This window comes from Rattus rattus, chromosome 18 (genome assembly GCF_011064425.1).
Source record: "Rattus rattus isolate New Zealand chromosome 18, Rrattus_CSIRO_v1, whole genome shotgun sequence".
NCBI lineage: Eukaryota > Metazoa > Chordata > Mammalia > Rodentia > Muridae > Rattus > Rattus rattus.
The window spans coordinates 23,403,512-23,417,589 of NC_046171.1; the positions used below are offsets into that span (position 1 = coordinate 23,403,512).

The window sequence follows — 14,078 nt, forward strand, 5'->3', positions numbered from 1 at the left end:
ATGACAGCAAGAACTTTAGCACTGAGCTGTGTCTGATACCAGCAGCCCTATCTTTTCATAGTTTTATATGACACTTACTGAGGAAACAAACAACAAACAGTAATTATATACTGTAACCTAACTAATGTTCATTAGTTCAAGTACTAGGAAAACCATACTCCTTAAGCCAAAACAAAGCAAAACAACACCCAACATAAAGTAACCATACTCTAGTTCTGAGAAAGAAAGCATAGGCTGCCCACTATTCAGGTCAGTACTACAACTTTCTATATTAAGGTAACACCCAGAATAGGAACAATGTGAGTATCAATTACTAGGTTAGAAAAAGATCATTTTATTTAGGTAAGCATTTATAAAATTTGAAAATAAGGGGCTGGAGAGATGGCTCAGTGGTTAAGAGCACTGACTGTTCTTCCAGAGGTCCTGAGTTCAATTCCCAGCAACCACATGGTGGCTCACAACCATCTGTAATGGAATCTGATGCCCTCTTCTGGTGTGTCTGAAGACAGCGACAGTGTACTCACATACATTAAATGAATAAATCTTTTAAAAAAATTTTTGAAAATAAAATTTATTTCTCAAAACCTACTGTATTTGGTGACAAGAATATATTGGGTGACAAGAACTGGAAATATTTCAAAGTAAATCTTGTTAGAAGGTATCATGTAAGTGTAATGTTAAGTAGTGTAATTGTTTGTTGTTGCTGCTGGTTTTTTCCCAAGACAGTTTTACTGTGCAGCCCTGGCTGGTCTGAACTCACACCATATAGACCAGGTTGGCCTCAAACTCAGATATCTGCTTGCCTCTGCATCTCAAGTGCTGGGATTAAAGACACACACCATTCCACCCAGCAACAGGTTTTAATTCAGAAAACCCTTCTGAAGTATACAGGACATCCTGATATTATTTGGGGTAATTTCTATGGAGTTAACTTTTAAAAACAACATAATATACATATTTAAAAGCAAATGTGTGTGTGTGTGTGTGTGTGTGTGTATATATATATATATATACATTAAAAAACAAACAAGAACTCACACTACAGACAAGTTTGACTCTTCACACAGGAAACAGCAGCACACCCTTCATGACTCTGAGACTTTATGGCAGCAGACTTACCTCAGTAATTCCAAGGCTGACATCCTAAGACAGCAGCGCAGAATGCGGAATGAGGAAAGAGCAGTGTTAGTGTTCTATTTCTAGTCAGCACAGAGGTAGAAAATAAATTAACAATAAGGTTCACTGTCCCCTAACACCTTCCACTCTCCATCTAGGAAGTAAAGATTTTTGTGCACTTGGTCAGCAGTTTGGAGTTATCAGGTTTGAACATAATGAAATCTGGTCTCAGCAACCAAGTTCCCCCTTGCAGAATTTACGTAGACTAGCAAACTAATTCCTAGCCTGAAACACGCTGATGGCTGTTTATTTACCTAGAAAATATTAGAAATTACTTCTCAGCCTTGACCTCAATGAACTAAAAAAACCTTTAGTATATTACATAGAAGCAGAATGAGAGAAAAGCTGATATACATTATGTGACTGATCACCAGGAAATAGAAGGTACCTTGTCGTGGTTGTATTTTCCCCTTAAGCTATATTCATTCTCTCTGTCTGTCTGTCTCTCTCACTATATACCCCTGGGAGGCCAGGATAGTCTTGAACTCGAGCGATCCATCAGCCTGCCTCTATCCCCTCAGCACTGTTTTCAAGGTACCATGTAACCACCATGCTTAGTCTGTTCCCTTAATTTGTTTAGTTCCTTATACTTATTATCATTGTGAGAGAGAACACAGGTGTCAGGAGGTCAGGAGACATGGGGGTCAGGAGACAGTCTATGTAAGTTGGCTCTCTTCCTGTTTGCATAGCAAGTACTTTTTCCCTAACTTTGAGCTATCTTGCCAGCCCTACTAGTGAAACAATTTTTGAAAACAATATTAACTTAAAATAAAAAGCACAAGACAGAACACAGATGTTGATAACTTGCAAAAACAGATATAATAGGAATAATAATGAGAGCCTACTAAGAGAATAGAAAAGAAATTTACACCCCCCCTCGCCTCTCCCAATCTGGGGATTAAACTCAGAGTCTTGCAGACACTAAGCACACTAACTTGGACAGTGAGTGGTCTATCCGCATGCCCAGCCCACGTATGTACAGACTGTTTTAAGGCAGGTCTCATGGACCTCCGGCTGGCCTTGAACTCAGTATGTAGTTTAGGATCCGCTCACTTCCTGGGAATGCAGACATATGTTAGCACGCCCAGTCTCGGGCGGTGCTGAGTATAGAACCCGGGGCTTCCCACCTTACACAAGTACCCTACCAACTGAGCCCTGCTGTCTTACTGAAAGCCTCCACATATGCTGTGTTTATGCTCACAGTACTCAAGCACTACAATCTTCAGAAACGTGCTACTGAATGTATGCCTGCCTGATGCCTTCTGTGGTGAAGAATTAACTTTTAAAGAACATACAACATTTGCCCTGGGCAAATTGAGTCTTTGGAATGACTAGGATATCTTTAGCTGCTGGCAATGTAAATAATGTAATTTATGATGCAGACTTCAGCTATCAAATATCAGTTCTACCTTCAGGAAGTTCAGACGTGGAGCTGGAAGAAGGCTCAGCAGTAGAGAGTACTTACTGCTCTTACTGAGAGGACCAAGGTTCAGTTCCTAACACACACATGGACCCTCACAGTCACCTGTAACTTAGATCCTGGGAATCTGATGCTGTGATTTGACCTCTGTGCATGTGTGTGTGCTCATTTATACACAGAGACATAACACTCGTTCATGCAGATTAAGAAATCTAGCCACCTTGTGGGAAATGACTGCCCAGAAACTAAAAACAGTTTTGGCTTCATTGCTTAGCAATCCTGAGCTAATGCTATCTCAAACATGAATACCAGGTACCCATTTGTGACTTCCCATGACATGTGACATGCTCTGCTACGGTTACCTCTCCTAGAGTCTTCCTTATTGTCTTAACCTATCTAATTTTAATCTGAATCTTTATCCTATAACAAATTGCACTTGGCTGTGTAGTAGTTGAGTTCTACTCAAACTTTACAACACATGACAGAGCCTTAGGACACAGTGGGGCAACCCCTCCCAATTTGACAAATGGAATCGGAAATAAGGGAAGTCTTGTGTAGTTTTATCTGATTTTTGTAGGTAGCTAAATTCTAACATTCTTTTGACAACTGAGAAGAACTCCCTACCTACAAAAATACCAGTGTGTCCTCCCAATGCTGGTCTATCCTGGTATTACACCCACCCATTTGTCAGACTATATCCAGTCATATATTGAACAGGTTGCTATTTCAATCACTATCCCTTGTGCACATACAGTTTAATTCCCTAGGACAAATTTAGACACACAACACAATACTGAATAAATAAGATTTGTGACCTACAAATAAATAACATCAAAGATGGAAAAAAGAATTCATTTAACACAACTTAACAACCACTTAACTTAAATCGCAATGTAATTCAAACATAATAACTCAGCATGGACCTTTCTTTTCTTCTGAAATAGAACCAGCAGGGTGAACTTCTGATCATTTTGCCTCCACTTCCTGAGTGCTGGTATGTCCAAACATATGCAAGTCATCATAACTTTGTTCTTAACTTTTATTTTTAAAATTTTATTGCAGCTATTTGTGTGTGTGTGTGTGTGTGTGTGTGTGTGTGTACACATTCACACACCACAGCATATGTGTGGAGATCAGAAGATATCTTATAGGAGTCAGTTTCTTCCACCACTTGGGTCCCAGGGACTGATATCAGGTCATGAGCTTTAGTGACAAGTGCTTCTACCTGCTGAGGCAGCTCACTGGCACATTAAGGAGGGAGGGAAGGAAGAGAAAGGAAGAAAGGAAAGGAGAGGGCGGGAGGAAGGGAGAGAAGGGAGGAGGAGAGGAAGAGAGAGAACAAAAGGGAAGAGAGAAAGGAGGGAGGGAAGAGATGGCTTAGCAGTTGAGAGTACAGATAGATGGGTTCTCTCAGAGAACCCAGGTTCAATTCCCAGCATCCATGTGGTCCCTTACAACCATATATAACTCTAGTTCCTGAGGACCCAACACCACCTTCTGTCTGAGCTCAGCAGGCATCAGGTACACAAATGCAGCCCAGATATACATATAGGCAAAACACCCTGAACACATAAAGTAAATTTTTATTTTTATTTATATTTATATTTAAAATTTTTATTATTTTAAAATTGTGTCTATGTAAGAATTGAGTGCAGAAATGGAAATTGGGTCTTTTGGGAATGGAGTGGCTGTCAGACATTACGTGGGTGATGGAAACTGAACTCAAGTCCTCTGGAAGAGTAGCCAGTGCTCTAACCTTTTGAGCCATCTCTCCAGCCCCTAATCCAAACTCTAGACCTACAACTGTACACAAGTTCCAATGGTGACACCGGCCTATAATCCCAGCACTGGGAAACTGAAGCACGAGTTTTCCAAGGCTGAATTCAGTCTAGACAAGAGCAAGAATTTATCTTCAGAGAAACAACTCCCAACCCCATTAGCCAAACCAGTATTTATATGTTTGTGTGTATATACACAAAAATGCATGTACACATATATGTACATATTTGCACTTGCATACAAACGTCCATAATTATCACAAAATAGTATTGAGTATCTTTCGGATAGTCACTAACATTTTACTAAAAATGTATGACAATGACACCCAACTCAGCATTAAGACTACAATGAACTTATGAATCTTTTTTTTTTCCCCATGTGGAGAGATTTAATGGGAGAACAAGAGAAGGGGAAGGGACGTGAGAAAGAAAAGAGCTGAACGTATGAATCTTATCTCTTAAAGCTTCAGGAACATCAAAAGTTCTATGTAAATACAAAAGTGTGATGAACTCTCTTTAAAACAAAGAACTAGATATAGTACAAGCCTTCAAACCAAGAACTCTGGAGGCAGAGGGAGGTAGTCTCTGTGAGTTCAAAGCTAGCCTGGTCTACATGGTAAGTTTCAGACCAATCAATTGGGAAAGAAGCCAATTTCCTGCAATATTGACTCAGTTTTATGTTCATTCATAAATGGAGAGACAGTAATTATATGATAGATTAGAGAGAATGAGGGAAAAAGAAACAAAAACTATAACTTTCTATTACCTCTTCTTATTAGAAAACAGCTAATACCAAAATAACTCCTTAATGAGATAAAGTTTACTATCATTGTGACTTTGTGCTAAGTTTGGGTGAGAAGACTACCAAATTTCAGCAAATATTCAATATCTGCTTGCTAAAAAGGGATCTATTATGACAGCATTCATCTTAGCTTGGTTAGACACAGGTGCCTATAGACTGCTTTCCTTTTGTCATCAGGCTGCCCCACAGACAACTTCCTGGGCAACTGGAGTGCTGAGACTACAGGAGTGGGCTGCTATGCTTGGCTCTTACAGGATATTAAGTATCTGCTGCTTAAGTAACTAAAGTTATTAAATACCCGTTAACTTGTTACTAAAGATCTTTAGTCACATGCAAAGAAGCACATCCATATGTGAATATGTATTAACAGTCTGAAATAAAATTAAAATACAGAACAAATGGTTCCAGGGCTCTCTCCTGGTTTTAAAGCAAAAATCTAACATTTCTAAGAGATCTGATATCTATTACTATGAACACCAGAGAAGAGGTAGTAATCTCAAAGGAAATAAGAGTTGAAAGTTCAAGCCACACCTGCATTTTCTTGAGAAAAGTACAATGCACACCACTGGTTTGGTGTTGGGAGAATATCTACATGTAAACAGAGCTATCTATGCAACACATTATTGCGTCATTACTTGGAATAAAGGCTATGAGAATACTTGTTTCCCAAATATTCCTTTTGTGTTGTACAAATGATGCACAGGCTCAATTACAAGGTGAGGGACGTACCACTCCATAGGCTTGCTGCTGGACCCAGTTGATATAGTCATTCCTTATGTCTATCAGCTCTTGGACTTCATGTATGTAAAACTTGTCGTACTGTATAAGTTGTCCTGTTCTCTCGTTTACCTTAAAAGAACAAGTGAAATTAACATTAAATTTAGTCTATACTTTCAGTTCTTAAGTAGGAAAGAAGGCTTTGGAGATTTCTGTAGCTAATTTTCTATCAAAAACAAAGCAAAAACAATTACGCAGTGCCTACTATACATGCAGAATCATTACCAAGTGTTATATTATAGGCGGCATAAATTATTTTTAGGATGTGACACATCTATTTGTACTCGGTAACACCAAGTCTAGGAATAAATACCTTTATAACCAAAATAAATTGTATAAACCAGAAACTATATGGCCTTTGAGTTGGCCAAGAAGAACTAAACAGTAAGAGTAATACTCGATAAATGCTATGCTACTTAGTGTCTGGACAAGCAAGCCTTTCAATCATTCTTTACTTTCACTTATTTATTTATGTGAATGCATACCACATGTGTAGGGTGCCTTTGGAAGCCAGAAGAAGGTGTCAGAGCTCCTGGGGCTGGAGTAACAGGCATTAAAACGCAACCTGACATGGGTGCTGGGAATTGAACTCGGGCCCTCTAGAAAAGCAGTTGTTTTTTGGTTTTGGTTTTTTTTTTTTTTTTTTTTTGGTTTTTAATGTGCACTGGTGTTTTATTTGCATGTATATCTGTGTACACCTGGAGTTACAGACAGTTGTGAGCTGCCATGTGGGCGCTGAAAATTAAACCTGGGTCCTCTGGAAGAGTAGTTAGTGCTCTTAACCACTGAGCCATCCTCTCCAGCCTGACTATGTAAGGTGGTATCTAGATATTAAAACAAACAGAAGAAGGCTGCAGACTCCATGGAGAGAGAACATGTACACAAGGAAAGCCAGTCCCCGGTGAAGAGTACTCCTGTACCCAAGAGACCTGGGATGACGGAGTGTTTTTTGACACAATACAACAAGCACACAAACTTTTATCAAGCAAGGCAAGTATAAACTCATAAAGCACAATCACGAAAGCCTTTACTGTGGACCTGGACCTTTCACAGCACTCATCACAATTCTTCAAAAGCACAAGGAAATGCAAACCAAGGGTGAAGAGGACAGTGGTTCTAAACTAAAGGGAAAGTAAAAGAAGCAGGACCTGTAAAATGGGCTGTGGGATGAAGGAGCCTGCAACCACACTCATCTTATTTATCCCAGTCTCTGAACCCACGATGTAAAAGCAGAGATCCAACTTTGTCAGTTGTCTTTCAACCGTCCCATGATAGCCCAGGCATCTCCCACACCCAAAATGAATTTTTAAAAGAGGCCAGAAAAATTCTAGTGGTAAGTATAAAAGAGGCTCACAAAGTCATCATCCTGGCAGTAACAGTGACAGATTCTTGACCATAGATAATAAAACAACTACTTAAAAAACACTGTACATGACCAGGACATGGTGGTGGATGCCTTTACACAGCACTGGGATTCAGAGGCCGGTGGACCAGCCTGGTTTATAGAGCAAGTTCTAAGACAGCCAACACTACAGAGAGAAACCCTGTCTCAAAAAATAAAAAAAAAAAAAAAAGGGAATTACTAAAATAACCATTTACCAAAGTCATAGAGTAAACATTCAATATTCGGGGTTGGAGAGATGGCTCTGCTGTTAAGAGCACTGACTGCTCTACCAGAGGTCCCTGAGTTCAAATCCCAGCAACCACATGGTAGCTCACAACCATCTGTAATGAGATCCGATGCCTTCCTCTGGCATGCATGTGTACATGTAGATACAACATTCACAAACATTAAATAAATAAATATTTTAAAAAGTTTACTTAGAAATTCCAACTAAATTCTCTACCAAGAAAGCACTGAAAAATGAAACATTAAACTATATACAATTATAAATACGAAATATTGAACATTTAAAAAATTTTATTTTATCATTTTAAGTGTATGAGTATTTTGCCTACAAGTATGTCTGGACCATATACATGTCTGGTGCTTATGAAGGTGAGAAGAGGGTGCTGGATCCCCTGGAAACAGAGTAACAAATGATTTGAGAACCACCACAAGTGCTGAAAACTGAACCCAGTTCTTTTCAAGAGCGACAAGTGCTTTTAACCACTAAGCACCTCACTGGATAGATGCCTACAGATAGATCCCTTTTCAAAGCATGCATAAGACCTATGGAAACTATAGAACAGTAGTAGAAAGAACATAAAAGAGACCCTGATTAAAGGAAAAAAAAAAAAAAGACGACGACGACTCTGATCATAAACTGCAAAAGAAAGTAACAAGACCTGACAAACTGTAAACAAGTTTTAGTTGGGCTTCTGCTGCAAAGAAACAGTGATATGAAGTACATCCCGCTTCAGCTGAGGCCACCTAAATAAGCATAGATGCTGCAGGATTATACAGGATCATAATTCATTTCCTTACTAGAAATGACTTTATTGTTCTGTAGATTAACACTTGTTTTCTTAGCAGAACTGAAATATTACAGAGTGCCCTATGCGTGGAGGCACAGAGGTGGCTCAGGCTTGAGAGCATTTGCTGCTCCTACAGAGGCTCTGGGCTCTGATCGCAGCACCACGTGAAGTCTAACAACCAGCTGTAACTGCAGTTCTAGGAGATCTCAATGCTCTCTTCAGGTCTCCGTGGGCACCAGGCATGCATGCATGTATATATGTATGAACATGCAGGGAGCACGGCTGTATGCATAAAAATCAAAAACAACAACACGTGCATATGGTTTCAAAATGTTTCAGAGATGTATATATACTGACAGATAAGAACACAAAAGGTTAGCAATTATTAAGTCTAAGAAAGAGAATATAGGATTTATTATATTATTCTTAAAATGTTTCAGTAAAGTTTGAAAACAGGTAAAAATAAAAACTGAAGAGGGAAGAGGCCAGGCATACAGCACAGTAATAGAGGCCTGCTTAGCATACAGATTCTGGGCTCAATTACATATCTATTACATCAACACGCACGCACGCACGCACGCAGAGATTTAAGGTGGTGGTGCTCACCTTTAATCCCAGCACTCAGAAGGCAGAGGCAGCCCAGTCTCTGAATTTGAGGCCAACCTGGTCTACAGAGTGAGTTTCTGGACAGCCAGGGCTACATAGAGAAACGTTGTTAGGAAAAAAAATAAGGATGAAAACCCAGGGGGGGGGGAAATTTGAGGAAGACAACTCTAGACTTGTAGGCAAAGAGAACAGCAGGAATTAAAGAAGACAAAAACCCACATATCCCAGCTGGTCCAACAAGAATAAAAAAAAATTATAAACCAAAACTGGACAAAAGCGATAGTTCAGAAAAAGTTGGGCTAGGGAGTCTAGGTGTGTCTAGTCTTCCCAGTAGAAACTGCCCACTCTAAGGTTAGAGTAAATGCTTACTACTTTAGAAAAAAGGTTTGACTATTTTGTTGCAGAATCCCATAACAAGAACTAAGGAGAAAATAACGTTTTGGAGCCAATGGGTTATAAAATCAGTGAAATTTTGAGAATTATTCTGTTGGCTCTGAAAAATGAAGATAGAGAGGCTAGTGACAGGAAAGTGAAGGAGAGTATATTCCTAAGATTCAAGAATAAGGCATGCAGAGGCTACAGCAACTAAATGAATACAATTGTTTTTCCCCAATGCTTCAAACCTGGGAACAACAACAATAACAACAGATGCCAGCAGTAACACCAATAAGTCTTGATAAGGCAGGAAGTGGGAGTTGGGGAGGATGAAAAGTCTGATGTTAGGTAAAGTAAGGAGAAGAATTAGGTATAAAGGTTTACTGTGTGATTACAGCACTCAGGAGGTAGTGGCAGGAGGTCTGTCTGTGGAAGGCCAGACATTCTAGTGTCTTATACGCCTACAAGTGGAGGCCAATATGGGCTACAAGTAAAAAAAGTTTTCTGGTTTTTGGTTTTTTTTTTTTTTTTTTTCAGCAAAAAAGTTAAAGCACTGGAAAGACTGTGAAATGATTGAAATTGTTTTCTTTAAACAAAGATACTAAAGCAGTAGTAATAAAGTTAATTCAACATATATATTAAACAAAACTAACTTCCTAAGGGAAAACAACAAAAGTAACTTTATTAAACACATTTCCCTCTTACAACACAATGAGTAAATTTACATGAAAACCTTTTCTTGAGCTGGGCATGATGGCACCTTTAATTCCAACATTCAGGAGACAGAGGCAGGCAGATCTCTAGCTCCAGGTCAACTCAAAACAAAAGACCCCAACAAATACCCTTTTCTTGGGAAAGCAGATGGCTCAAACGGTGAGGGCACTTGCCTTTTTTCTTTTTCTTTCTTTTTTTTTTTTGGAGCTGGGGACCGAACCCAGGGCCTTGCGCTTGCTAGGCAAGAGCTCTACCACTGAGCTAAATCCCCAACCAGCACTTGCCTTTTAAGCCTGGTCACAGGGTTTGATCCTTGGGATCTACAAAGAACGGACTCCTCTAAGTTGTCCTCTGACCTCCACATGTATGCTGTGGTTCATGTATGCAAAATGTAAATGGGAAAAATAACAAGTAGTAGGGTATGGTGACCTATGCCTGGGAACCCCAACAAGTATGCCTGTGGGGGCATACATTCAAGGCAAGCCTGGTGTAAGTAGCAAGTTCTAGGTAAGCCAGAGCTACAGAGTGAGACCATGTCGAAAAGCAAAAACCAATCCTTCATTAGAACCTTCTCTTTGTCTGTTGCATCTTTAGTAGGATGCAGTATAATAAACAGCTATTGTTTGTTAATGTTTGATGTGTGAAATCTGTGAAAATAGAAACTCTTAAAAATTATGAGTTTTATGTTATAATTTTAAGAGTTTCTATTTTCACAGATTTCAAAGTTTTGCTTTAAAGGAAAATAAGAATGAACACTATATACCTCTTCCTCAAAGAAAAAGATCAATAGCATATTGATCTAAAAGGTAAGCTGAAATTTTAACTGAGTTGTAGACTTTTACGTTAAAAACAACTAACACTATGTTCCAATTATAGCTATCATTAAACTGTATATACTACTTGTAAGATGCATTATTATATTCAAATAGTCTCATAAATAGAACTGTTTTTATTTTCAAAGTTGTTTTTAATCCTTTTATTTTACCAAGTAAGAACATGTGCACTCTTCTCCTGCTTTAATGGAGTGGGAATGGGGAGGAAGACAAGGTCTGCTCATAGTCTTGGCTGCCTTGACACTAGCTATACAGACCAGGCTGGCCTGCCTGTATCTCCTTGTGGAGTGCTGTGATTAGAGTTGTGTGGCACTGTACGCAGGGCATTTTTCCTAATGCTCTCACTTGGAAAAAATAAAAAGCCCCTTAGGGAAGCTGTTATTAACAACTTTTAAACAAAACCAAGGCCCACTTAAAAAACAGAGATAGAACATGTGAGATATTATCCATCCTGTTACAGATGTGTGTCCTTATGCCCTACAATCTTTAATACTAAATTATTAGCTAAAAGAAAACATACACAATACCACATATGCACACAAGCACAAATTTCACAATGGCCTTTTCTCAATCACCCACATTTATAACAAAAACCAGTAAGATCTGGGTGTGTAACCCAGGATGGCCTTCAACTCACAATCTTGTCTCAGCTACCCCAGTAGCTGGCACTAGGCCAGGCTCACAATATTCTCCTCTCTTTCCTTTCATTTTTAGAGACAGGGTATCTAGCTATGTAGACCAGACTGGTCTTGAATTTACAGAGATCCACCTGCCTCTGCCTCCCAGTGCTGGGATTAAAGTTGTAAGCCACCCAGCTAATATCTGAACTGAAGACTAATCAAAGGGGTTTGCTTTTCTGATGCATTGTCTATATAGACCTGGTTGTTCTGGAACACACTATGTAAGCAATGCTGGCCTCAAACTTACAGACCCATCTGCCACTGCCTCCCAACTGCTGAAAATAAAGGCCTGTGGACCATGCCTGGCTCAGAAGAGTAATCCAAAAGAACTGCACGTAAACTTGCTAACACACACGCACGCACGCACACGCACACTCCTGCCTTTCTATATGGTATATATACTTAACAAGCTATCTTACAAAGTAACCAACTGTTCTCTAAGAAGCCTTCTTTAATCCCTCTATGAATACATTATATTTTTCTTTATCTAACAATTATGTTATCATAAATATTCATTCACTTATTTGTACATACATAATCTTTCTAGATGACCACTTTACAAAGGGGGGAGAATCATATAAGTTCCTTATCACTAAATCCCTAGCACCTAATATAATAAACAATCTTACAGCAGACAGCAAATATCTGCAAAGGAAAAATGGAAATCCCATAACATTAAAAAATATGCATATAATTTTTTTACTAAAAAATGTTCAAAATAAAATGTACAAATTCTGATTACGATGTTTTTATTTCACATTATAATTCAATATTTTGGTTAAGGGGTAATTATGATGAATAAGTAGTCTATGTTCTATCCATTCAGTTTGAAGGTTTCTTGCCTCAACCCCAAATGTTTGAAAACCATTATAATACACAGCCACTAAGCTAGACATACTAAGTAAGCCTTTTTCTTTCGGTGCACTAGTACTGCTACAACAAACTGTAAGAACTCAAAAATAACCCAATTATTACCCAATAAACTTATTTTTTGGATTATAGACCCATTCCTGACAGTAGACATCAAAGGTATTTTGCATGATGCCATTTAGAGCATTGGAATTACTTTCCATTTAGAAAAATTTCCAAAGGACATGACATATGGGAGGAACAAGTACATCCTGAAATGAACAATGAAGACAAAATAGTTTACTTGATCTAGGTTTCCCTGTTCCTAGGCTACGTCAAGGGGTAAACTGAGGAAACTTCCCTAACTGTAATCACTGAGAAGAATAAGTACATAGCTATCACACATAGCATCTTAGTTTTAATTAATTTTCTTGTGTGTGTGCCCGTGTGCTGCACTGAGTGTACATGCCTGCCATAAGCATGCATATGGAGGTCAGAGGAAAACCTGTAGAAACAGGTTCTGGAACTATGCTTTTCCCACAGATTGAACTCAGGTCATTAGGCTTGGTGGCAGGTTACCCACTGAAGCATCTCACCTTCAGGCCTAAGTGTCTTTGAAAAACAACTTCTGGTAAGGGGTTTGTGGAAAGACAAAAATGAATCGTTCCTGATAATAAATACCCACACATACTTATTTACAGTAGAGTAGAATGAAGCAAAGCTTTCTTTAAAGTAGAGGCTTAGGAAAGATGACTGCTCCGAGTATAACCAGAAGGAGCTACTTAACTCATCCCAAGGCGGGAAATATAGCTCAGTGGTGGAGCACTTGCCCAGTGTGTGAAAAAGGCCTTGGACTAACCCCCTGCTTAGGAAAATGCAAAAGACAAAAGAAATCCATCCCACTATCATTCTGCTTTCAAATATAACAACTTCAAATAAGCTATTTTCTGTTTAATCAATAAATCAAAGTAGTGTTTTTCCCATTCAAATAGTCTGATTATGAAATCTCTGCCTTCAGTTGCCTATAACAACTTACAAATTACATAACTTTGGACCAGCAATGACAGCAAGGCACTTGTCAACAAGCTGGACAACCAGTGTTCAATCATGGTGGAATGCACACATTCAACACACACATACAAAAACAGTATTTAAAAGTTATGTAAAAGGGGTTGGGGATTTAGCTCAGTGGTAGAGCGCTTGCCTAGCAAGCACAAGGCCCTGTTCTGGTCCCCAGCTCCAAAAAAAAAAAAAAAAAAAGGAAGAAAAAAAGTTATGTAAAGACCTTTATTCAAAAAATCACACGCACGCACACACACATACAAAACCCAAGAGAGTAGACAGACATAATGCACTCTACAGAATTTAAATCTCCAGATCTAAAGACACAATAAAAGAAAGCCTACTCTACTCCTGTGTGCGCGCGCCCACAGAGGCTGAGGCGGTGAGAGTCCCTTGGACCTGGAGTTGTAGGATATGTGGGCTCTCTAGCTACCAGCTAAATGTCAACATACTTACATACTAACATGAAAGAAAAACGGCAGAGGCTTGGGAAGCAGATCTGAACTTCTCTCTTACTGTCAATGCTCAGTCGCTTTTGTGTTTGTTTGTTTGATTTTGTTGTCTTTTTGTTTTTCTAAACAGGGTTTC

The 14,078-nt window shown here is 38.9% G+C and overlaps 1 protein-coding gene across 3 annotated transcripts in view; it reads right to left on the reverse strand.

Moving 5' to 3' along the window:
• The window catches only part of Herc4 (HECT and RLD domain containing E3 ubiquitin protein ligase 4), a 72,125-nt gene that overhangs the window by 12,462 nt on the left and 45,585 nt on the right, over positions 1-14,078 (reverse strand). For all 3 annotated transcript variants that reach the window (XM_032889163.1, XM_032889161.1, XM_032889162.1), the window contains one exon: positions 5,906-6,025. In XM_032889163.1, the coding sequence (XP_032745054.1) occupies positions 5,906-6,025 (120 nt within the window). The remainder of the gene's footprint in view (positions 1-5,905; positions 6,026-14,078) is intronic.